This window comes from Rhinatrema bivittatum, chromosome 2 (assembly GCF_901001135.1).
Source record: "Rhinatrema bivittatum chromosome 2, aRhiBiv1.1, whole genome shotgun sequence".
Lineage (NCBI taxonomy): Eukaryota > Metazoa > Chordata > Amphibia > Gymnophiona > Rhinatrematidae > Rhinatrema > Rhinatrema bivittatum.
In genome coordinates, this window is record NC_042616.1 from 57,677,292 (window position 1) to 57,703,068 (window position 25,777).

Sequence of the window (25,777 nt, forward strand, 5' to 3'; positions counted from 1 at the left end):
CTGGGCGCTCGCCCGCTCTCCCGTGACTTTTACTGTATCGGCCCCCACAAAGCGGGGGCCGATACAGGCGGCCTCAGGCGGCAAGTTCTAGACTTGCCACCGGCTGCCACATTCTGACCTGGGGAAGTAAAATTGAGATGGCTGGCACGAGAGAGAGGGGGGGAACCCGAGGCTGCCGCCACCAGGGCAGGAGCAGAAGAGGCAGCAGAGCTCTGAACCAGAGCGAAAGCTGCAGGCACTACAAGAACCAGCGGACTTTGTCTCCTCTTCCTGCTGCCCCCTGATCAAGGAATGGGGTTTCCTAATTAGCAATAATAAGAGGCAGCCGCAGAGGCAGGCGGTGCTGTCACTGCTGTCCGCCGGCGCCTGCGGCCTCCCGAGTCCCCTCTACTCCCCTCGCATGTGGAGGTTGCTCTGCCGCAGCCTTCCAGTGACCCTGGGAGAGAAGAGGGGAAGCTGAGAGGGGGGGGGGGGAGGGGGGGAGCAAAGAGTGGAGCCGGAGGCTGGGAGTTGAAGAGAGGAAACAGAAGCAATTAGGGGGCAGCAGAATGACCTTTTGGTTGGAGAGGTCACAAGCCAATCAAACTCTGCCCCTTCCCCGCTCCCTCTGTCTCTCTGTCTCTCTTTCCCTGCCCCACCCCTTCTCTCCTCCAGCCCTTCCCTTTCTGTTCCTCTGCCCCATCTCCCTCTTTCTGTTCCCCTGCCCCACTCCCTCTCTTCTCCACCCCCCTCCATCTCTCTTCTCCCCCCCCCCCCCTCCCACTTCCCATTTCCCCCTTCAAGGCTGATGAATAGCAGGGAGAGGAGGGCAGCAGGAGTGCCTCGAGCCTTATCTTCCTCCTCCTCCTCCTCTGCACCTGGCCCGACCGCTGCTTTGAACCCCGTGGCTGCACAGAGTCCCGTGCGGTTCAAAGCAGGAGCTGGGCTGGGAGTTGCAGGGGTGAAGGACGTGGCCGATGCCCTCCGCTCTGCTCTTCCTGTCTGATCCAGCCCTGGATCTCCCTCGGCAGCTCTGCAGGAAGGGCCAGATTTTGGTCTGGCCCTGGCCATTCTGATGCCTATGGGAGCAGTAGTGGGGGGCAGAGAGGTGAGGAGAGGTTGCATGGAAGGGATGTGGAAGGCTGACTGGGTTGGGGGCTGGTTAGTTGAAGTATTTCTTCACTTGGTCTCTTCTCTGCTTTCATCTTGTCTTTCTTCTAACTTGATTTCCTGGTTCTCTCCATTTGTCTTTTCTTCTATGCTTTTCCCCATCACTCCCTCACCTGTCTCTCAGATAACCTTTCATTAAGCTCATTTCTCGCCAACTTTCTTCTCCATCTGTCTCTCCCTGTTCATTCTAAAATGCTTTACATTTTTTCTCCTTCATTTTCCCACCCTTCACCCTTCATCTCTCATTTCCCACCCCTCCACTTCCCCATTGACTCCTCTGAGTCCCTCACCTCTTCTTTGTTGGCTTTCAGCCCTCCCTCTCCCCATCTCTTGCTCTCCACAGGGCCTGGGAAAGGGGATTAGGCACCCTAGGCACCTTCTGCCTTGCGTCCATTCCCCCCCCCCCAGTCTCGGCTCCCGACTCCCTCGTTCTCAGTTTTCTGAGCCTCCAGCAGGTTGGGCGCTGCTTTCGGCCCGCCCGTCGCGGCTCCACACGGCTCGCGCCCCCTAATGGTCGGCGCCCCTAGGCCCGGGTCTAGCTCGCCTGGTGCTTCCCCCCCCCCCCCCCCCCCCCCCCCCCCGGCTCTCCATCTTCATCTTCCTCTCCCTTCCTCTTCTCCCCACGCCACCTCAGCCTACCGTCTCCCTTTTCTTTGGCTCTTCACTCCCCTCCCCTCCCCTCCCCCACACCTGCCAGCCTGCCTCCTCCCTTTTCTCCCTACCTCCTCTCCCCACAGCTGTGGGGCACCTCACGTCTGTAAGGGGGCACACAAACACAAAAAAACGCACCCTTAACTCTAGTGAGATGATCTCCTCACCCCTGACCCCCCCTTCCCCCCTCCCACCCATCAACAATGAAAAGAGAAAATAAAGTTAGGATGCACCTGCCTGTCCCATCAGAATTCCTGTCAGCCATCCTCATTATGTAAAGGGGGGGGAGGGGGGGTCACCGAAATGTCCCTTACGATTGACTTCAGTGTCTGCCCGGGCACTGATAGATGAGGTCACAGGAACGAGGGGTTTTGTAGGGTGTCTGACACTCCTCACCGTGAGGTGTCCATCTGCTTTGAGTGCTGCAACGAAATCTGTGAGCCCTTTGATTCTGGGTTCTTCTTTGGGGAGGGGCAGGTTCTCCCTTTCCAAGAGAGAATTACTTCCTTCCTGTCTCCTGTCCTCAGAGGGTGACTGATGGATCCAAAGGCAGGGGTTTCCCAGACCCTTAGGATCAGAGAGGTTTGTCCTTAGGGTGCAAGAGTTGGATTTCTGAGAAATCCAAGGAAACCATGGGGAGGGGTCTTGAGGAAGAAAGGGATCGGCCCCCACATTCCTCTTCTGTCTAAGTGAGATTCATCGGTGTTTGGAGAAAGAGGACTTTTTTTTTTTTTTGTAGGGGAATCAGAGGGGAGGATTGCCCTGCAGGAAGAAGGTCCCACGGAGCTGCTGGTTAAAGGAAAGCATCCGCTCAGGAGTTTCTACAGTGCATCAGGAGTCTCCAGTTCCTACCGGGAAAGGAGTCGGCGTCCAGTTTGCAGGTACCATGGGGGAAGTGGCCAGGAGGAGGGTCCCTTGTGAAGAGTGCCTGCTGACCGGGAGTGCAGATCTGCCAGTGACTCTGTCTGTGATTTTCCTTGTACTGAGGTGCACTTTTCCAAAGTGTGCACTTTGTGACTTGTGCATCTGCAATCAAGGATTTATTTTTTGAACAGCGGCTGACCTGTGCAGTGTGTTTCTTTTACTGTAAGAAGCAGAAAACCTCCACGGAAAGCCTGAGGGCTTTGAAAGGCTTTTACCTTCCCCCTCCTGTCAGGAAAAGAAACCCAGGAGCCTGGGTCAGAGCGTGGCCCCCAGCCCGCTCCAGTCAGCCCCCCGAACCCTGTTAGCCAGCGGGACCAGGGTTATATTTGCAACACATCTCAGCCTTCTCTAGAGACAAAAGCTTTGCATCCGCTTCTCTGGGAAAGGGATCTGTGTGTCTCTCGGAAAGTTCACGTACAACGTCATCTTGGGACAGTCCTCCTATTGTTGGGTTACGTCCTGCAACGTATCCAGCTTCCTCCAAGACTGACATGGCTACCAGAACGTTGCACTACATGGAGAATACCACAGCAAAACCTCTTTCTGCATATTATGTTTCCAGTAAAGCCAACTAAATGCAAACACCATTAACACAAGCCAGGCAAGGAAAAAAACAGTCCCAGGCAGGACATGTGTATTACACACTGAGGGGTTAACAGAAAGAGTATTTTACCATCAACCAAGCTTCACAGAAATGTATGGGATCTTATTTTAGAGTAAAAGAGAAATAGCAAGCATTATTTTTTTTTACTCGCAGTATATTTCTGGCTGTGTGCCTCAACAAAGAATGTAAAAAGACAGCTATGAACATTTTTTAAATGTACACTGCAGCCTTACAAAAAAGAGCAAAGCATCCAAGCTGATGATATCAATCATTCTTTGGGGTGTATGAAAACCAATGTAGAAAATGAAACTGTGATGTCATCGGTGTGGCCCCCCCTACCCACCTTGCGTTGGGTGTGGGCCCTTAAAACAAGGAACAGAATAAAAGACTGTCCTAAGGGGAGAGCAGAGTTGCTTACCTGAAACAGGTGTTCTCTGAGGACAGCAGGATGTCCGTCCTTACACATGGGTGATATCATCGGATGGAGCCCAGCATGGAAAACATGTCAAAGTTTCTAGAACTTTGATTGAGCCTCACTGAGCATGCTCATGTATGCAATATACCACGTGTCCGTGCAGGGTCCCCTCAGTCTTATAATCATAGAATTCAGAAGAATAATAAAATAATGAAAACATCCACATGTTGAAAACCCAACTCTGCGGGGTGGTGGGTGGGTTTTGAGGGGACTGACATCCTGCCACCCTCGGAGAACACCTGCTACAGATAAGCAACTCTGCTTTCTCCTAGAACAAGCACGATGGCAGTCCTCACACATGGGTTCCAACAAAAAAAATGGGACCAACAAAACACAAACAAGTGCCAATGGATACAACAATAACCCGTTTTGTTGGTAATGAGGGGGAGCAGCCTGAACAGAAAGAACAGGCCCTAGGCGGGAACAGAGTTGGATTCTACACCTCAAACATGTTCTGAAGGACAGATTGGCCAAACCTGTTGTCACATCGGCCATCCCTATCCAAACAACAATGTGATGTGAATGTGTGACGAGAACTCCACATCGCAGCTCTGCAGATCTCCTCTGTGGGAACTGCTCGCAAATGGGCCACCTAAGCTGCCATGGCTTGAACAGAGTGAGTCTTGACATAGCCCCCAAGATGCAGACCCGCTCAGGCATAACAGAAGGCAATGCAGTCTGCTAGCCAATTAGAAAGCATCTGCTTGGCAATGGCGATCCCCCAATTTATTGCTATCAAAAGAAACAAAAAGTTGGATGGACTATCTTTGGGTTTCTCTCTGCTCCAGCTAGAAGGCTAAGACTCTTTTACAGTCCAAACTGGGCAGGGTTAGTTTGTCTTGGTGCAAATGGGGCAGGAAAAAAATATTGGCAGAATGATGGACAGCTTAAGATGGAATTCCAACACCACCTTAGTCAGGAACTTAGGGTGTATATATAAAACTACCCTGTCATGAAAAATCTTAGTGTAAGGTGGATAAGTCACCGAGGCCTGGAGTTCACTGACCCAGCATGCTGAAGTGACCGCCACCAAAACTATGACCTTCCAGGTAAGGTACTTCAGGTCACAGGAGCACAGCGGCTCAAAGGGAGCTTTCATCATATGAGGTAACACCACACTGAGGTCCTAAGACACAGCAGGAGGCCTTAGGGGAGGCTTCAACTGAAGCAGGCCCCGCATGAAACATACAACTATAGGCTGTACAGAGTTGGGCGAATCATCTACACCTCACTGATATGTGCCAGTCGCACTCAGATGAACTCTAGCGCAGTTGGTTTTCAAACCAACTTCCAATAGGTGTAGAAGGTAGTCATGCAGTTTTTGTGGGAAGAAGGAGAAAGGATCTATGACTTTCTGCTCATGCTACATGGAAAATCTCCTCCACTTCAGTCCATAGGACTTTCTAGTAGAAGGCTGTCTGAAAGCCACCAGGACCTGAGACACATCCTCTGAGAGATCGAGAGGTTGCAATATTAACCTCTTAACATTCAGGCCGTGAGCGACAGGGCCTCTAGGTTGGTATGATGCAACCGACCTCAATCATTGATGACAAGATCTGGGGAAGTCCCCAGCCTGATCGGATTCTGGATGGACATCTCCCGGAGAAGTACAATCCAGATCTGTCTTGGCCAATGGGAAGCTATGAGAATCATAGTCCCTTTGTCCTTGTGAAGCTTCAGTGGAGCTGGAGGATATGCATACAGGAAACTCTTGTCCCGATGGTAGGTGAATGAATTTGAGGATGGTTTGCCACGTGTCCTGTACAGGAAGCAGAAGTGAGGAGCCCTCCTGTTCCAAGGCACCGTGAAGAGTTTCTCATCTGGGTTTCCCCAGAGGCAGAAGATCCAATTCGCGACCCCTTGGTCCAGAAACCATTCATGGGGTCTGAAGGCACAACTCAGTCTGTCCACTATTACATTCTCTGTTCCATCCAGGTACATGGCCCTGATTACCATCCCATGGGAAAAGGCCCAAGACCAGATCTGGACCGCTACCTGTCACAGGAAGTATGATCCTGTATCTCCCTGCTTGTTGACATACCACATTGCCACTTGGTTGTTAATCTGTACCAGAATCATTTTGTTGGACATCCGATCTCTGAAAGCCCACAGCACGTATCTGATCGCTTGGAGCTCCAGGAAACTGATTTGGCACAAACGTTCCCAAGCAGACTATAGATCCTGGCTGCTACATGAGCTCCCCCAGCCCAGGGTAGATGCATCCGTGTTTAGGACAATTTGGGTGGGAGGACTTTTGGGTGGAGGACTTTTGAAATTTCCTGCCACCAGGACAAAGAATCATAGAGGGACAGTGTGACTTGGATCTGACCCTGGAGATCCTGAGTGGTTTGTCACCACTGCAACCTCAAAGTCCACTGGGCCTTTCACATGTGCAAACGTGCCAAGGGAGTGACATGTATTGTAGCGTCCATATGGCCCAACAGCCTCAACGTGATGCCTGCTGGCTCTGTTGAATCCCCGCCATGATGGTCATGGCGGGGATTCAACAGAGCCAGCTCCAATGAAGTTGGAGCTGGCTCTGTTGAAGGCTCCAATGAAGTCCAATTGTGATGACGGGCTGAGATGGGACTTGGGGTAGTTGACAAAAAACCCTAGTGTCTCCAGCTCCCGGATGGCTGAGCACATAGACTCTTTGGACCCCACCTGAGAGGTGCTCTTGACCAGCCAGCCATCCAGATATGGGAAAATGAACTTCCAGTCTGTAAAGGTATGCCACCACTACAGCTAGGCATTTTGTGAAGACACATGAGACTGACACAAGCCCAAATGGCAGAACGTATTACTGGAAATGCTGCTTTGCCACCATAAATCTGAGATACTTTCAGTGGCCTGGAAAAATCTCGTGAGCATAGACTTCTTTTGGATCCAGAGAGCATAGTCAGTCCCCTTTTTGCAAGAAGGGGATCAGGGTGCCTAGGGAAACCATCTTGAACGTTTCTCTTTTGATTAATTTGTTCAAGGCCCTTAGATCTAGGATGGGACACGACAGAGTCCCCCTGTTTTCTTTGGTATCAGGAAGTGCTGGGAGTAAAATCCTCACCCTCTTTGTCCTGGTAGAATGGGCTCAACCATCCTGGCCATTAAAAGTGAGGAGAACTCCACTATTAGCACCTTCTGATGTGCCATCAGGTTCGGGGGGGGGGGGGGGGAACAATTTGGCAGGAAACCCAATAGGTTTAAATTTTTACCCCATGCAAATGATGGACAGAACCCACTAGTCTGAGGTTATACTGGGCCACTGGTTCACAAAGAACTGCAGCCTTCCCCTGACTGGCAGGTCCATTGCTTCAAGTACGGGCGACTTGGCTATGTTCCCTGTAATTCAGACAAAACCCCATCCCCAGAGTTGAGTGAGGCAGCGGCTGGGGCTTTGGGCTTTCTGTTGCCTGGGATGGCTACAAGGGGCCTAGTGTTGCTGATGGGATCAAGGTGGCGGAGGGTAGTACCTCTTTGGGCGGAAGAAGGTCTTCCTGGGCCTAAATCGCAACAGCCTCCTGGCTGAAGAGGACGGGTCCTGAGTGCCAATGAAGAGTTGCTGGAGGGTTGCATAGTGGTACCGGATCTGGGCCACTGTGTCCTTCACTTTAGCCCCAAAGAGATTTTTTCCTGTACATGGCCCGTCAGTGAGTTTCTCCTGCACCTCTGGTCTGAGAATAGAGGCCCGCAGCCATGCAAGCCTGCAGGTGATGATTCTCAATGCAGAGACCCTTGATGTAGGGTCTCTGCATTGAGACCCTACATCGAGGGTAGGGTCTCAATGCAGTTTTGAGAACATCATAGGTTGATGTTTTCTGCACTCCAGACCCTTATGCAGCAGCAATTGGAGGGTGTCTTTCTGCTGCTGAGACAATAGTTTGGCAACCTCCTGCACTGCTCCAGGATGTTGTGCCTGTATAGAGCTGCTAGGCCGCTATGTGGGCAATAAGCATAGCGCCCTGGAATACTTTCCTCTCAAGAGCATCCATCACTTTCTGATCCATCCCCGGGGGCAGCAAAGAATAGGTCCGAAAGCGCTTGGTCTTCTTGAGAGCAAATTTGATGATCAGTGATTGGTGCGGCAGCTTGTCGAATCTGAGAGCCTTTTGGACAAGATAAATCACGTCTGCCTTCCTGTTATCAGGAGGTACTGTGAGGGGGTATTCCCACATCCTCATCAGTAACTCCACAAGTATTTCATGCATTGGGATTGCCATAACCTCCTTGGGAGGCCCTACATACTGGAGGATATCTAATATTTTGTGCCCGGTATCCATTTCAGTCATCAACTGAAATGGGATTGCCTCCACCATCATCTGAATAAAGGAGAAGTCCTGCGATGGAGACTTCCTTCAATCATCTAGAGGAGATAGTTCTGAGGAGAGACCATCCGAAGCATCATCGGAAGCCATAGAGGAGTCATCCCTCCAGCGATCATAGCTGCCCTTGTCTCTGCTATCATCGACTGGTGATGGGGCCCTGGGCACTCAGCCCCTGGCCAGTGGTCAGTTCAATTGGCCATTTTGTACTGGGCCCCGGTGCTGCCTCAAGTATCGGGAGGGGCTTCTTCCTCTGAGGAACCGAGGATGACAACCACATCGGCTTGTGGTGGCACTGGTGACCCACAGGTTGTCAATGCCACCCCAGGAACAACATCAGGGGCAGGGTTGGTAACACGCCAATAAGCCCATGCAGGGATTCAAGCAGGGCTCGAGGAGCGATGGTGCCATCGGTGCTCCAAGGCAGTGCATTGCCTTTTCTGTGGCCAGCTGCACATGCCTCTCCAATTCTTCCTTGAAAATTGCTGTTACCAGGACAGGCCTATTTATTTATTTATTTATTTATTTATTTATTTATTTATTTAAGGGATTTTATATACCACGGCACATTTGGAACATCACCTCGGTTTACAATGAAACATAATGTAGCAACAGGCTTTACATAAAACAAGTGAACTTAATAAATGGAAGCAGGTATAAGATAAATATTGTTGGAGAAGGAGGGAAGGAAGGTAGTAAACTTAGTAACTAAAACATGAGTGCAATAAGAGCATAACTATGGGTGATAACTGATACAGTTGAGAATAAATGTGGAAGAGCATACAAACAGCTGAGCTTGGACCCAGGAGGTGTAACCAGATCCTCCTCAGAACCCAGAGGAGGATTGGTGGTGGGCAACGGGACCAGTGAAGACCATGGCATACCCCTGGCATCGATGAAGGTGGCTCTCTCGCCACAGGGTTGATTTGGGAGCATCACAGCAGAAGCTGGTGCATCCCCATGCCTGACACTGTGCATCAGCAGAGACTAATGCTGATGCTTATTTGGCTTCCCTCAATGCTCAGATTGGTCCTTCCCCAGTGCCAAGGTCGAGGATGATGAAACTGACATCTTTGACCTGGAGGAGCCAGACAGTGGCCAGTCTCTGGTGTCCCTGTCAGCTGACGACCTCAACAGAACTGGCGGCCCCGCGATGTCGATAGCTCAGTGTCGATAGCTCGATGCTGATGCTGATGCCAATGGATTGGTCTTCTCCAGCCCAAAGAGGTGTTCCATCTTATTAAGTCAGATCTTATGTCACTTCAGGGTGCACTTGCTGCAACCCCGGATGTTGTGCGATGCCCCAAGGCAGAGGACACATCTGTCATGGGGATCCATGATAGATATGGTCCTTGTACACATGGAGCATTGCTTAAAACCAGAAGTGGACATGTCATCACGAAAAAAAAGGGAGGCAAGATCGAAATCGAAGAGGGTGGCCATTGATGGTCAGCAGGCACCGAGCACATTGCCGCCCTGTGGGATCGATAATGAATTTAAACTTACCCTAAAACATAGAGAAACCTGTGTAGGTCACTAAAGGGAGAACTGGAGGAACCCACATCAACCGCATGAGAAAACTCAAAAAAGAGAAGTGCAAAAAAAGCACTTGAAAAGAGCACTTAAAACTTGTTCAAAACGTGAGGCTCACCTGACCGCAAAACATGAGGCTCCATGGAAAAGAAGAGGCTGAGAGGACCCCGCATGGATGCGGATCTATTGCTCAGTGAGGATCAGTCACAGTTCTAGGCTCCATCCGATGATGTTACCCATGTGTGAGAACTGCCATCCTGTTTGTCCTCGTAGAAGAGATGAATCCCATATTACAGTATGGTTAAGGGATAATCCTGCAGTCTGATAGGCTGGCTGCCAACTTAAGGTATATTTTTTTGCTAGGTGTAAAAAATGAAGTCACTAAAAATAGTAACATAGTAATTGACGGCAGCAAGTTGCCTATGGTAGTAACTGCTGCACCGTGCATGTTAATCCTCTACCCCAGCACTTCTGTTAAGGATAGTAACTGCCTCTCCATGCACGTTACCCCCCTCCATGGTGCAATGTTATACCTAAAGTTAATATAGTTTACCCTAGTTCTTAATTCCTATACTCTAGCCACTAAGTATCCACAGTTTTGAATTCCAATACTTTTCTTTGTCTTCACCGCCTTTGTCCGAGAGGGCATTCTAGGCATCCACCACCCTCTCTGTGAACAAATATTTTCTGATGTTGGTTCTTAATCAACCTCCCTGGAGTTTCATATTGTGATCCCTAGTTCTACAAGTTTCCTTTCCAACAGAAAAGGCCTGACGTTTGTTGCACATTTCAGGTATCTGAATGTTGATATCATACCTCCCCTGCACCTCCTCTGCTCCAGGGTGTACATATTTACATTCTTCAGCCTCTCCTCACAGGTCTTCCCCACACCAATTTGGTCGCCCTCCTCTGGATTGCTTTCAACCTGTCCCTATCTTTTGGGAGATACGGTCTCCAGAACGGAACAGTACTCCAGATGAGGCCTCACCACAGCCCTGTACAAGTGCATTAACATCTCTCTTTTCCTTCTGGTTATTCTTCTCTCTGTGTAGCCCGGCATCCCTCTGGCATTTGCCACCACCTTATCGCATTTCTTTGTTGCCTGCAGATTTCACCCCAAGGTCCATCTCCTGCTCCTTGCAAATTAGTATTTCACTCCCAACTGCATACAACCCTTTTGGATTACTGCACCCCAAATGCATGACTCTGTGCTTCTTAGCAATGAATCCCAGTTTACACTATAAAATACAATGGGCCTCTGAATTCCAAATGCCAAACTCTGACTACTCTTCAAGCTTTCTTAAATCTCTTTTCATTCTCTCTGCTCCTTCAGGTGTGTTCACTCTGTTGCAAAACTTAGTGTCATCAGCAAAAAGACAAACATTTCCTTCTAACCTCTCTTCAATGTCACTTACGAAAATACTGAAGAGAACCGTTCCCAAAACTGATCCTTGAGGCTCTCTACTTAAAACTGTTCTCTCTTCAGAATAGATTCCATTTACTATTACACGTGTCTCTTTTCAATCAACCAGTTTGTAATCCACTCCAACACCTTGGGATCCACTCTGGGCTGCTCATTTTATTCATGAGCTTCCTAAGTGGAACTGTCCCAAACTCCTTGCTGAAATCCAAGGGGTAGATTTTTAAACGTGTTATAAAATGAGGGGCGCGTGCACATGCACGGCGGATTTTAACATCTGTGTGTGTGTGTAAATTTTTAACTTATGCGCAGCGACGCGATGGTCCCTTTTCCCAGTTCTCTCCCAGTCCGCTCCAATTAAGGATTGGGAGGGAATTTCCCTACCCCCCTACCTAATCTCCCTTACCCTTCCTCTCTCCTCCCCACCCTCTAAACCCTTTGTCCTACCTTTCTTTGTTTTTATTCTGTTGCTACTGCTCCTTTGGAGCAGTAGCAACATGCGTGCGCCGGCGATCCCTTCCCCGGTACAGTGGCAATGGCCGCTCTACCGGCCGCCTCCAGCCCTGCCCCTCCCTGCCCCCTGGACTGCCCCTTTAACTGGGCCCAGCACTTCGGCGCATAACAGGGATTACGCGCTTGGCCGGGCCCCTTTAAAGATGCTCGCAGTGCACGCAAGGCCCAGCCAGGGCATAACCCCTATTTTTTGCACACGGGGGGGGGGGGGGGGGGATTTAAAATTTGGCTGCAAATGAATTGGATCAAGTTCTCTTCCTTGATCTAATTCTCTAGTCACCCTATCAAAACAATCATTTAGATTTGTTTGGCATGACTTTCTTCTGGTGAAACCATGTTGCCTCAGGTGCAACAACCCACCAGATTTTAGATAGTTCACTATCCTTTCTTTTAGCAGAGTCTCCATAAATTTTCCCCCCCACCAAGGCAAATCTAACAGGCTTGTAGTTTCCAGCCTCCTTTCTGCTACCACTTTTTGCAGTGGGATTACCACCGATATTCTCCAGTCTTGCAGCACCACTCCTGCTTCCAGGGATCTATCGAACAGGCCTTTCAGCAGACCCGCCAGCACATCTCTGAGCTCCCTCTGTTATCCTGGGATGCACCTCGTCCAGCTCCATGGCCTTGACCACGTTCAGTTTTCCTAGCTCTTCCCATAGAGTCTCTCCTGTAAATGGGGTGCATCCACCCCACTCCCGTCCATGCTTTTGTCAATCAGCAACAGTCCTCCATGGTCTTCTATAGTGAACGCTGAACTGAAGTATTTGTTTAACATTTCTGCTATTTCTTCATCTTTCTCTGCACATTGCTTCTTGTCTTCTTTCAATCTTATAATGCCATCTCTTTTCTTCCTCCTTTCTCTGATGACAAAATGTTTTGTCACCTTGCTTTACATCTTTGACAATCCTTTCTTCCACTTGAGTTTTTGCTTTCCTGATTACTTTCCTCATCAGCATCGGCATCCTCAGATAATCTTTCCTGTGTTCTATTTTTTGGGATCTTTTTTTTATCCTGAAATCTAATCTTGGGCAGATGGGCAGATTAGATAGGCCATACAGTCTTTTTCTGCTGTCATGTTTCTATGTTTCTATAACTTTGTTTTCAGCTACCTCCTTTGAGAATCAGATCCATTTATTTTTCCTCTTACTTTGGTTTACTTTTCTTACATGGAGATTTGTTGCCTTTTAATTTAATTTTTCCACTTCACTCATTTTCGGACTGTATGTGCTCCTGGCTTGCGACTCCTTACTCACATCTGCTCTGCTGACTGGTTAAATTCACTTTGCTACCCATCCAGTTACTGCACAGTGAAAAGAGCAAAACATGCCCAGGCCATGTGTTCTCTCTGTAGCCGATGTCATCAGACAATAAGTTGACATCATTAAACATTTTGGCTAACCTATCATATTGTCAAATGACATGACTAAAAATTGTCCTGTTGCCTGATGAAATCACTAGACAATTGCTGTCCTAATATCTGATGCCATCGCTAGAAACATCTGTCCTATTGTCTGATGACATCACTAGGCAAAGACTATCCTACCATCTCATAGCGTCACTACACAGTATATCCTGATGTGTTAGAACATGAGAGTGCTAGAACATGATTTTCTCATGTTGTAATGTCTGCTTTATTTTTGAAGAATGCCCCAGGAATAGACAACCTATACCCAGAGACAGCCAGAGTGAGGGGGCAAATTCTAAATCCTTTATCTGAATTCTGAACTACAATTTGTTTGTCCTTGCCACCCATTTCGTTACTGAACAAAGAAAACAATTCAGCACTTTTTTTTTTTTAAAATATCCTTTCTGTATTATTCATCCGTTATTAATTACTTTCTTTGACGGAGCTTAGGCACTGCATGTAAAAATAAATCAAACAATGGTATTTATCATGTTATTTCATTTCCCTGTACTACAAGTAGTTTTGAGAAGGAAGGTTAGGAAGTCATTGGCTGGGCTTCGTGGCTTGGAGTCTAACCCTGCCGTCTTACCTTCTGTAAGAGGAGCACGATGATGGGAATGAGCTGCGTCCGCTCATGCTCCAGGGTGAAGAGGGTTTGGGGTGTGCGGATGAACACCTTGGTCAGACCGTAGGCCACATCGTCCTGGAAGCCATGCTGGTCAATAATAGCCTTGGTGGCCTCACCGTCAGTTGCCATGAGGTGGTTGGGCCATGTGTATTCGCAGGTCATTTTATACCTATTCAAGGTAGGGGAAAATGAGTTAGACACAGCCAAGCTGGTTTGGGGACCACGTGGTTGTGGCAGCCAACAAACACATCAGTCTATGAAACAAGAGACCTTACGGCACAGTCTCAGATGATGCCGACGGATTCAAAGGCATGATCTAATTGACTGATGGGACTACTTATGTGATGTCAAATGCAAATTTCTGAAAGCAGAACCCTGCCAAGCTGCTGCAAGGCCCAGTGGGAGAACTTTACGATCTTCGCAAATGAATTATAAAGTAAAAGAAATGTAGAAAATAAATCTAAAAATTGTTTTTACACCTTTTTTTCTTTTAAATTCCATTTCACAAAAGCAATGGTCCACTTATTAGCATGTTTTGTTATCGTTAATGGAGCATCCTGTCTTTTAGATGCCCTCACCCTTGGTTCAGGGACCCTAGCTGTATTTATTTATGTATTTATTTTTTAAATTTGTATTCCGCACACATGGAAATTTGAGCACAGGCGATTAGCCTGGGTTGCAGCAGAGCCTGCTGATTAATGGCCACATGCCGTTTTATTTCTTTGGAACTCTTTTTTTGCTGCTTTTAGCTTGTGAACAGCTAGGGTTTTTTATACATTCCCAGTGGGGAGGAGAAGCAAGCTCTAGAGCTGAAAACACTTATTTCTGACTGAAATGATATAATTTAAGAAAAGTCTGAATGGGCACAGCGTGGAAAACATTGGAGCAGCAAAACCACAAGTTAACTTGCATGGCTGATGGAGGAAAGGCACATCAGACTGGCAAAATTAAAAAAAAAATCAAATGCAGTGAACATCTTCCCTCTGTCGCTCTCAATGGAAATACTCATCCCTCCCCAGGAAACATAACACAGTGAATACAGTCAAGACAATCAATAGCAGTACATAGGATAGCAGGCCCATCCAGTCTGCCCAATATTCTTTCCTTTCACAATCCCACAGAGTTTGCTCAATTTCTGCATTTACCTTCATTTCCTCTCAACTCAAAATCCTCTGGGCTTATGCGGCAACCCTTTGGGATCACCGCTGGATGTCCATAGTTCCCAACCTTGGGCCAGCAGTTAGGAGGGAGGGGCGTGCCATTTCTGGAACAGCACCTCCGGTGAGGCAGTCATTGGTCTGTGTGGCAGTGGCAACTCTGTTTGGAGTTTTATTTATTTATTTATTTGTTTTATTTTATTTATATTCCACTTTTCGGTACTTCAAAGTGGATTACATTCAGGTACTGTAGTTTTGTGAGGGGAAAGAGCTTTTTTTTTTTTTGCCTACTCCAAGGACTTAACTCCTTCCAGTACCCCATCTATCTGGTTGGGTGGCCTCCAGTGTTGAGTTCCAGTGATTTTGATGATTTTTTGGACTTTCTTGCAAGACCCCTGGTTCTTGGCCCATTTCTTGGGATTATAGGGATGTTCTTTTTTCTGGGGTGTCCAGACTAGGAAAGACTCTGCCTGCTCCATCTCACTATCCATGGATGGTAGCCAGTGGTGACTAGAAGAGTTTCAGCTTTGGACGTTGGTATAAAGACTTTGCTTTTCGTGGATCGGGGAAAGAAGATTTTTGCTGCCACTCTTCCAATCCTAGGGTGGGGAATATTGGAGGAACTGATTGTTCCCTAGTGCCTGGACCTTTCATGCAAAAGATCCTCTTGGTCATCTGGAAAAAGAGAACTGTGAGAAAGAACCTTTTAATTCATTGGGAGACCCCCACCTAGAGCCTTCCCCCTGGGCAGAAGAACTACAAATAGGAACCTTGCAGTGTCTGATAGGATTTGACCTCCAGTGTTTTGAAAGTGGATATTGTTGCATCCGTTGGTGCTAGACGTCTTCGCCCCGGGTGCCTCACCTTGTTCACGGCTCCTCCCGCATCTCTGGGGAAAGTGGCTGTCGCCGCGTCTACAAGCCGACCTCTCTGGCGTCCCCAGAACGGCTATGGTGCTGCCTCTCGTCATGCTCCTCCCAAGGGCCTACTAGTGTACGCGCGCGCATGCCACCCATGTCTTTATTCCAGCTATGGCGCGACCCTCAGGGGCATTCCCCTCTACTGACGTCACGCCATCTGGGTATATAGCCTGTACTATGTTGCTAGCTCGTCAAGTTAGCAAAGGATTGATTTCGGCCGGTTCTAAGCTACTCTGCCGCTTCCATGCTGCCGCTGGAAGCTCTCTCTCTGCCCTTCTGGGTAATTGCTAACCTGGGTACCCGCTCCTCAGGGGCCCTCTGCTTTATTTCAGGTGCCTTATATGGATCAGGTACTCGCTCCTCGAGGGCCTGCTCTCCCTGCCTCGGTGCTGCTACCAACTGCTTCAACCTGGTGGAATCGCACACCAACAGCAACCATCTAGTGAGTAATCTAACTCTCAGTCTATCTCATCCACAGTACTGCCTTGCTGGGAAATCCACACCGGAATCCCCCTTTACCAACGGGGTGAGAAGGGTTCCCTCTGCCGAGGGTCCTGAGACTACTACATCCAGACTACTACTACCTCCAGACTACCTCACCCTCTCAAACTTGCCATCTTGAAACCTCTACTAAAAAAACCCAACCTCTCCACAGACAACCCAGCTAATTTTTGCCCCATTGCAAATCTCCCTATCATTGCAAAGATCCTCGAAAGAATAGTCAACAAACAGCTCTCAGAATTCCTTGAAATCAACAACATCCTCTCCCCAGCACAACTTGGTTTCCGAAAATCCCGAAACACAGAATCTCTGCTATTATCACTGTCAGACAACATCCTCATGAACCTTGAAAAAAAACAGCCCTGCCTGCTCATCCTTCTGGACATAACCGCCGCATTCAACACAGTTAACCACGACTGTCTCATTGACAGATTAACCAACATCGGCATCAAAAACACAGCCTTAAACTGGTTTAAATCCTTCCTCCAGAACAGATATTACAGAGTCAAGATCAACAGCAAAGAATCTTTTCCATTCAGTTCCACCCTCGGAGTCCCTCAAGGCTCGTCGTTATCACCAACATTATTTAACATCTATCTACTCCCGCTTTGTAAACTCCTCTCCGAGCTCAAATTAACACATTACGTATATGCTGACGACGTCCAAATCCTCCTACCGATAATAGATTCTCTGGACAGTACTTTACGTCGTTGGAACACCTATCTATGCTCCATTAATAACCTCCTTTCAAATCTTAACCTGATTCTCAACACAAACAAGACCGAATTCCTCTTAATCACACAGGATGGTAACTTTTCTCTAAACAACCTACCCCCTACAACGCTCCCAATCATCTCTCCCAAAGTCAGAAACCTAGGGGTAGTCATGGACACTCAATTGAGCTTCACAGGCTTCATTAACAACACAATAAAGGAGTGCTACTTCAAACTTCAAGTATTAAAAAGACTAAGACCCCTCCTTCATTTTCAAGATTTCAGGTCTGTCTTACAAGCGATCATTTTTTCAAAAATCGATTACTGCAATGCTCTTCTTTAAGGCCTTCCAGACAACTCCATTAAACCTCTCCAGTTGCTTCAGAATGCAACTGCAATGATACTCACAAAGTCTAACAAAAGGGACCACATAACACCGATCCTTAAGAAGCTCCATTGGCTCCCAGTCAAATTCAGAATCCTCTACAAGCTTTTAGTAATCACCCACAAAGCCATTCTTAACATCTCTCCGCTGGACCTCTCGATCCCCCTGCAACTTCATACTTCAACCCGTCCTCTGAGATTAGCACAAAGAGGGACTCTTAGAACACCTACATTCAAAACCTCCTTTAGTAAAAGAGCCTTTTCCACCGCAGGCCCCAAACAGTGGAACCTGCTCCCACTGGACCTTAGGCTGGAACAATGCCCAATTACATTCAAGAAGAGACTTCTTGAATGTAATTGGGCGTCTTAAGAGACTTAAGACGCTACTATTCAGACAAACCTTCCCATAACACTCGTCCTTGCCTCATCCTCCATGGACCTTCTCTTCCTAAGCTCAGATGCCTAAGCACTTTTTCTTCCGCTGCCTAAGCTATTTAATATATGTATATTAGTTTCATTAAATCTATGGTAACCCTCCGCTACCCTCCCCCCCCCCCCCCACCTTCCAATCCCCCTTCCAATCTCTCATTCCTACCCCCTCCCTCGGAATACCTTGTTACCCCAAAAAGCCAACTCTTATCAGTTCTTACCAGTTTTGACACGTTACTCCCCATGCTTAAGCTGTATCCAAGTTTTTCTCTCCCCCTGTTCTATGTAAGACAACTTTGTCACTGTTTTATGGTTGCAATGTAAACCGGAGTGATAATTAATTAATTTATTTATTTATTTTTAATTTTTATATACCGAAGTTCTTGTAGGGGCTACAAATCACTCCGGTTTACATAAAACGAAGAACTGCTCAACAGAGAGCGGAGCTTTACATGGAACCGTATAACATATGGAACAGTATAACTGGTTGACAATTTAACATAGTGCTAATTAAAGTAATAATATTTTAACTGGTAATAAATAAAGAAATATAATATTATATATAAGAAGTATAACTATTTAAAGTAGCAATAAATATAAATATAAGCAATGCCAAATATATATAAGAAATAAAGTGAATTTTTGAGCTCAAAGATAATTGTCCAGATTCAGATTCTTAAAAGAAGTACTTGATACAGTGTCCATAGTTAAGGGATGCCTGGTAATTAGGAAGTCTGTCAGTCGCGGTAAGATTAAGTGTCTGGGTAAGCTTGTTGGAAGAGAAAAGTCTTCAGTCTTTTTTTGAATTCTTGATGACTGGGTTCTAGTCTAAGATCTGGGGGAAGCGTGTTCCACTGGTGTGGGCCTGCTGAAGATAACGCTCGTTTGCTCAATGATGATTTTATTTGCGGAGCATGCAGTGTTCCTCTGTATGCGCTTCTGATTGGTCTGGAGGAAGTGTGCGGTTGGAGTTGAGAACTTAATGTAATGGGGGCTAGATTGTTTGTCGCTTTGTGGATGATAGTGAGTACCTTATAGAGTATCCTTTGTTTAATGGGGAGCCAATGTAAGTTCTGAAGGATTGGGGTGATATGATCTTTTTTGTTAGTGCTAGTTAGAATTCTTGCTGCTGAATTCTGAACCATCTGCAATGGTTTGATAGTGTTTGCGGGAATACCTAGTAGCAGGGAGTTGCAGTAGTCGAGCTTGGAAAGAATGATGGATTGTAGTACTTGCCTGAAGTCGGAGAAGTGAAGGAGAGGTTTAAGTTTTTTGAGGACTTGCAGTTTATAAAAGCAGTCCTTTGTGGTATTGTTTACGAACTTTTTTAGGTTTAGATGATTATCAAGCCATGCTCCAAGGTCTCTGACGTCGGATGAGAACGAGTTGTTTGTGTTAGGTAGAGAAAGGCTGGAAGAGATTGTGTGTGGATCCTGGGAGACAATGAGCATTTCGGTTTTATTAGCATTCAATACTAAGTTGAGGCTTGAGAGTAGGTTTTTGATGGGCTGTAGGCATTCGTTCCAGTACGTGATAGTTTTTTGAAGGGATTCTGTGATCGGAAGGAGGATTTGTATGTCGTCTGCATAGAGGTAATGGGTAAGCTTTAGGTTTGAGAGTAGATGGCAGAGAGGGAGGAGGTAGATATTGAAGAGGGTGGGTGAAAGTGATGATCCTTGTGGGACTCCTTGCTCTGTCAGGATTGGATGCGATTCTTTGTTGTTTATCCTTACTTTGTAGAATCTGTTACTTAAGAAGGAATGGAACCATCTAAGGGCTGTGCCTTTGATACCTATGTTGGCTAGTTGGTCTATTAGAGTAGAGTGTTTTACCGTATCAAATGCAGCAGAAAGATCCAGGAGAATGAGCAGGTAAGATTGTTTATTCTCCAGATTAACTCTGTTATTTGAACTTCGGTATAGAAAAGTTATAAATAAATAAATAAATACTGCCACCTCTGGTGGTACACCACAAGCTGTTTAATAAAAGAACTGAACTCTGTGTTTGTGCGTCTGCGTTTAGCCAGTACTGCGGTGCCTCAAGGGGCTCCTCCCCGTGGGCGTGATCATCTGCCTCAGTACACAGGAATCCACCCAAACACCGCTTAACCATAACAAATATCTGCCCATAACTAAGATACCCCTGCCAATCTGTGAAAGCTTACTTTTCCATGCCTTGGAAGATGAATTTTTCTCAGGCCCCATCTACTGAGGGACCCTTGCACAGATAAAGGAGAGTTGGAGAACTATGATAACAATTGGCTTTGTCAAGGACTAGTGGTTTTGAAGAACTGCTGCATTAAAGTTTCTTGCATACCCATCTTGAGAGTCTAGAGTATTTATTTTTGCACTCACATTTTTTCTATATACACTGGAGACAGAACTCTCCAGGAGAAAGAGAGGGTCACACCCACACCTTGGGTCTTGGATTATTCCTTTCCGCCACTGTAAGAATCCAACACCACCCCCACCGGACTGTGGGAGAGTGCATATAGGAAAAATGCGATTTAGCCCAGGGACCCTGTGTTTCCCCTGCTTTCCCAATTCGAAATCCAAAGGGGGGGGGGGGGGGGAGGGGGCGAGGCTACACTTATCGCAGTGATTTTGATTGGTGTCACTATGTTACTGATTTTGCCTCCTCCATTGAGAGGCCATTCCATGCACCCATCAACCCTTTTTTGGGCAGAAGTATTTGCTTATATTATTCATGATGCTTAACCCTTTTGAGCCACATATCATGACTGCTTGTACTAGAAGTTTCCTCTCACTGAACAAGTGCCTGCCTCCTGGGGGCATTGCATAAATCTTTGAGGTATTTCACTATTTCTGTTGTATACCTCCTGTCCCTCTTCTTTTCCAAGCTGCACATGGTTAAGTCCTGCAGTCTCATTTCATAGGGCCTGTGGTGTACACTCAGAACCATTTTGGTGTTCTTCTCTGGACTGCCTCTACTCTGTCTATATCCTTTTGGAGATATAGCCTCCAGAAATGGGCACAATACTCCAGATCAGAATTTGCCAATAATGTGCAGAGAGGAATTATCTTTTTTTTTTTCTACCGGTGATGCCCCTCCCGTTGCACCCCTGCATTCCTTCAGCTTTTGCCACTGCTTTGTCACATTGTTTTACAACCTTGACATCATCGGTTCTGATCACCCTGAGATCTCTCTCCTATTTCGATACAAATCAGCGACTCCCTCCGCATCATGTCCTGTTATCCTGATGATTGTGCTCCAATGCATCCGTACAAATTTTTCCATGAATCAGACTTGTTTGATAGGACTTTTTCGAGAGGAAGGTCATGTACAGGGAAGCTGATGGAGTTTTTTGATTGGGTAACTATAGAATTAGATCAAGGATGAGCCCTTAATTTGACTTACTTGGATTTCAGCAAAGCTTTTGATACAGTTCCACATAGGAGGCTCATGAATTAGATGAGCAACCTGGGTTCCAAGGTGGTGGAATAGATTAGAAATTGATTGACTGACAGATGACAGCAGGTAATGGTAATCACTTTCAGGCCAATTCGGTATGGTGCGCTCAGGCTGAGCGCACCGTTAGCCCCCGTTTGGACGCGTGTTTTCGACGCGCTATTATTACCCCTTATACAGTAAGGGGTAGGCATGTGGAAAACGCGTGGCCAAACCCCCCCACTGAAACTAATAGCGTGCTCAACATGCAAATGCATGTTGATGAGCCTATTAGTTAGTCCCGCTCGATACAGAAAGTAAAGTGTGCAGCCAAGCCGGGAAGGTGCACAGAAAAGCAGAAAAAAACTGCTTTTCTGTACACCCTCCGACTTAATATCATAGCGACATTAAGTCGGAGGCCCCAAAAATAAAAACAAATAAAAAATCTTTAAAAAAATAAATATAAAATCTTAAAAAAAAAAAATCTGCCCACGGGTTGGAAGACGGACGCTCAATTTTGCCGGCGTCCATTTACCGAACCCGTGGCTGTCAGCGGGTTTGAGAACCGACGCCGGTAAAATTAAGCGTCAGCTGTCAAACCCGCTGGCAGCCGCCGCTTCCGCCAATAAGGAGGCGCAAGAGACGCGCTAGTGTCCCTAGCGCCTCCTTATTAGCGCGGGCCTTCCTTTGAATAGTGAATCGCTCGTTGGGAGAGCGGGCGCTGGCCTCGGAGCGCCTGCTCTCCCGTGCAGTTTACTGACTCGGCCTGTTTGAGGAGAAAAAAGTGATAAGTGGAGTGCCTCAGGGAGTGATTCTGGGGTTGGTCCTCTTCAATATCTTTGTGAGTGATATTGCAGAAGGGTTAGAAGGAAATGTTTTTGTCTTTTTGCAGACGACTCTAAGATCTGCAACAGAGAGGATACCCCTGAAGGAGTAGGGAAAATGGGAAGTGATCTAAGAAAACGTGAGGAGTGATGGAAGATTTGACAGCTAGGGTTCATTACCAAGAAGAGCAGAGAGTATGTGGGGAGTAGTAATCCCAAATAAATATGGAACAGAAGGCAGACTGATTATTACTTGGTAATGTACAGTTTTCAGGCAATATAAAGTATGTATTTCATTTATAATGTGAATATTTGATTTTATGTATGTTTTAAACTTGTAAACTGCCACAATTGGAAGAGTGAGCAGTAAATAAATAATTTTTGATAAATAAAAATAAACCAACAAAGTAGCTGTACGCAGTGTGTGTGGGGGGTGGGAGGGGTGAGAGACTGATATGCACGGACCGGGAGAGAGACCTCAGAGTGATTTGAATGTAGTGAAGCAATGCAACGAGGTGGTGGCTTGGGCCAGAGGGATGCTAGGCTGCATAGAGAGAAGCATAACTAGCAGAAAAAAGGAGGCGATAATGTGAGACCTCACCTGGAGTAAAGTATTCATTTGTAGAAACTGTGTTTCAAAAAAGATAGGGATAGGATAGAAGTAATCCAGAGAAAGGCAACCACAATGGTGCAGCATCTACACCAAAAGACGTATGTAATGAGACTTGAGGTCTTAAATATGCATTCCCTAGAGGAGAGGAGAGACAGAGAGGATACGATGCAGACTTTTAAATTCCTGAAGGGTATTAATAATGAGCAAGAATCAAACCTTTTCTGATGGAAAGGAAGCTGTAGAACTAGGGGCCATGATATGAAGCTCTAAGGGGGTAGGCTCAGAAGCATCGTCAGGAAATATTTCTTATGGAAAGGGTGGTGAAAACAGGAACAGTAACAGAATTCAAAAGGTGTGAGATAAACACAGAGGATCCCAAATGGCCAGAGAATGGAAATGAAGAAACGGGGTAATCTTGTGGTAAGGTTTGGAGTAACATTTCTGCATGGGGGATAACCTGCACGGAGCGGCAGTTACACCTCTAAACTGAGAGCATGGGGGTAAACTGCACAGAGCAGATGTTACAACCTTAAACACTTTGCTAGGCAGACAGGATAGACCATTTCAGTCTTAACTTCCATCCTTTACTATGTTACTATGTTAGTCACCAAACTCTTGGCCGCTCCTCAGGCTTCCTTAGATCCATGCCTCGTTTTATGTACTCCATCCGGAGTGTCCACCATGTTGCAGAACTTAGTTTCATTTGCAGAAAGTCAAACCTTTCCTACTAACCCCCTTTGTAATATTATTTAATGAAAATATTGATCCCTGAGCCCATCCACTAATAAGCTCTCCTTTCCTTGGCATGAATTCCATTTACCATTACCCTCTGCTGCCTATTACTCGCTCTCTAACAATGTGTACACCTTAGGACTCAACCCGAGCTTATTTATGGGGCTCCTGTGTGGAACAGTGCCAAAGGCCACCACATCTACTATTTACTCTTTGTTTACTCTTTATCTAAATGTTTGGTCACCCAGTGAAAGCAAGTGATCACATTTGGTTGACATAATCTGCCTCCGGTATAAATCACACTGCCATGGCTCCCGTAACTCACTGGCTTCAAGATACTCCACTATCCTTTCCTTTCATGGTGACTCCATTAATTTACCCATCACCGAAGTTAGACTAACTGGCCTGTAGTTATCAACCTCCTCCCTACTCCCATCTTTATGAAGAGGGGGCAACGTCTGCCTGTCGCCAGTCCCGCGAAATTCACTCTTTGGGGACCAAAGAGTGATCAAAGAGAACTGTCAGTGGATCCTTGCTAAACCGTAAAGAAGTCACTGATTTGCACATTACCTGGGCCATGATATGCCTGCAAGGTATTGAGTGCATGAAATAAATGCTGCTACTATAGTCTCCGACTGTCGCACTCTGAAGAAGAGCTGAGAAAAAAGAGCCCTATTCTCTGATGTATCCATCAAGAGGCCAATATTTAAAAAATGTTAAGCTCCTAAATTTAGGTGCCTAAGTTTTCAGCTAAAAATTCACATACATTTAAAATCCTAAAACTTTGGCACCTAAATTTAGGATGGCTATTCATTTGTCTAGATTTAGGCTCCTAAGTTAAATGCCCAGTGCAGAAAATCAGTGCTAAGCGTATAATTTTGCTTCCCCACTCTACCTTAGCCATACACTTTTTAGGCTTCTAAATAGGTGCCTAGTGAAACTGGGAAATCTAAATTTGGGTACTCTACCTTACTTCACTTTCAAAAGGACCAATTTAGGAGCCTAACTCCCACAGTTAAGCACCTAAACCCTTTGCATATCAGCCTCCTTATTTTTAGTTTATTGTTCAAACAGAGACCTTATTTTGTTTCCATTTCATTTGCCATGTCAGGGTGGGTTGTAAGCAAGGATCATTCCACACACCGAGAAAACACTGGCTAAAGTAGAGCTTAACTTTAAACTTTTTTTTTTTTTTGCCTGGAATTATTGTTTGTGGTTTCTTTGGGGGACCCGAAACCTAAGAATAAAAACAATTTTCCATCCTCTACTGTCATAAACAAAAGCATGCCCAAGCTTGCAGATGGTAAAATAATAATAATAATAATAATAATAAAAGTAAGAGATGGGAAAAGGATCGCTGGGCTTGTACCTGAGGAGGAATCTATCATAGGGCTGGCGGTATGCAAAGCCGGCCCTTCGCACACGCACGTTCTCCAGGAGGCCCAAGTACGCCACCTGGTGGCGACACCGCTCATCATCGAAGAGGACTGGAGATTTCAGTTCGTTGGGCTTTATACAGCGCACGTAGTAAGGCTCCTGTAATTGAGAAAAGCAAAACGCATAGTGTCAAGTCAAACCCAGGCACTGCAGAGCAAATTCTTGTTATTGTTAAAAAGAAACAGTGGACGGGGGAAACTGGCCCTGGTGTCACAAGAATGTAACATAAGATGTGCCATGCTGAGTCAGACCAAAGGTCCATCGAGCCCAGCATCTTTTCTTGGACAGTGGCCAAACCAGATCATTAGGAAGAACCCAGCAGTTCTCAAAAAGAATGGATCCAGTTCTTGTTGCTCATTCATAGGGATAAGCGGTGGCTTTCCTAACAGTTTATGGACTTTCCTTCCTGGTACTTGTCCAAACCCCTTTTTAACCCAGCTATGCCAGATGTCTTGACTACATCCTCTGGCAACACATTTTACAGCTTGATTGATTGTGTCTCAGTGGCAGTGCTACGTACTGTCACGTGGAGAGACCAGGGTTTGATTTCCAGCTTGGGCTGGGGATGCTGGGAAGGGAATCATAGTCTTATGTAACAGCGACACCTAGTGGCCGTATTTAGGGCCCATGAATGTAAGGTTCTAGAAGAAACCTTGGTGCATGGACCCCAGTAGAGGACTGTCACCGCGATGACAGAACTAAAATGTAAGTCCGAAAGAGGATATAGAATAAGGGGGAAAAATCCCTGGGTAGTGACGGGGGAGGGGGAGAAAAAAAAAGGGGGGGGGGAAGATAAAAGAAAAAAAGGGGGGGGGGAGATTAAAAAAAAATGGATAAAGTGCGTAGCTTGCTGGGCAGACTGGATGGGCCGTTTGGTCTTCTTCTGCCGTCATTTCTATGTTTCTATGTTTCTATGTTTCTATGTAGCTGTGAATGAAGGCCTATGGTTCTGGATCCCAGCCCTAGATTTGACTGAAGAGGAAATTGCTGAGCTATCTGTACAGCACTGCCTATGTCTCGTAGGGCTTTACAAATGCTAAG

General features: G+C 46.5%; 1 protein-coding gene across 2 annotated transcripts in view; it reads right to left on the bottom strand.

Moving 5' to 3' along the window:
• Window positions 1–25,777, bottom strand: part of MYO1G (myosin IG) — a 377,606-nt gene that overhangs the window by 164,292 nt on the left and 187,537 nt on the right. For both annotated transcript variants that reach the window (XM_029588199.1, XM_029588200.1), the window contains exons 15-16: window positions 24,669–24,835; window positions 13,580–13,787 (exon numbers count right to left, since the gene is read on the bottom strand). In XM_029588199.1, coding sequence (XP_029444059.1) covers window positions 13,580–13,787; window positions 24,669–24,835 — 375 coding nt within the window. The remainder of the gene's footprint in view (window positions 1–13,579; window positions 13,788–24,668; window positions 24,836–25,777) is intronic.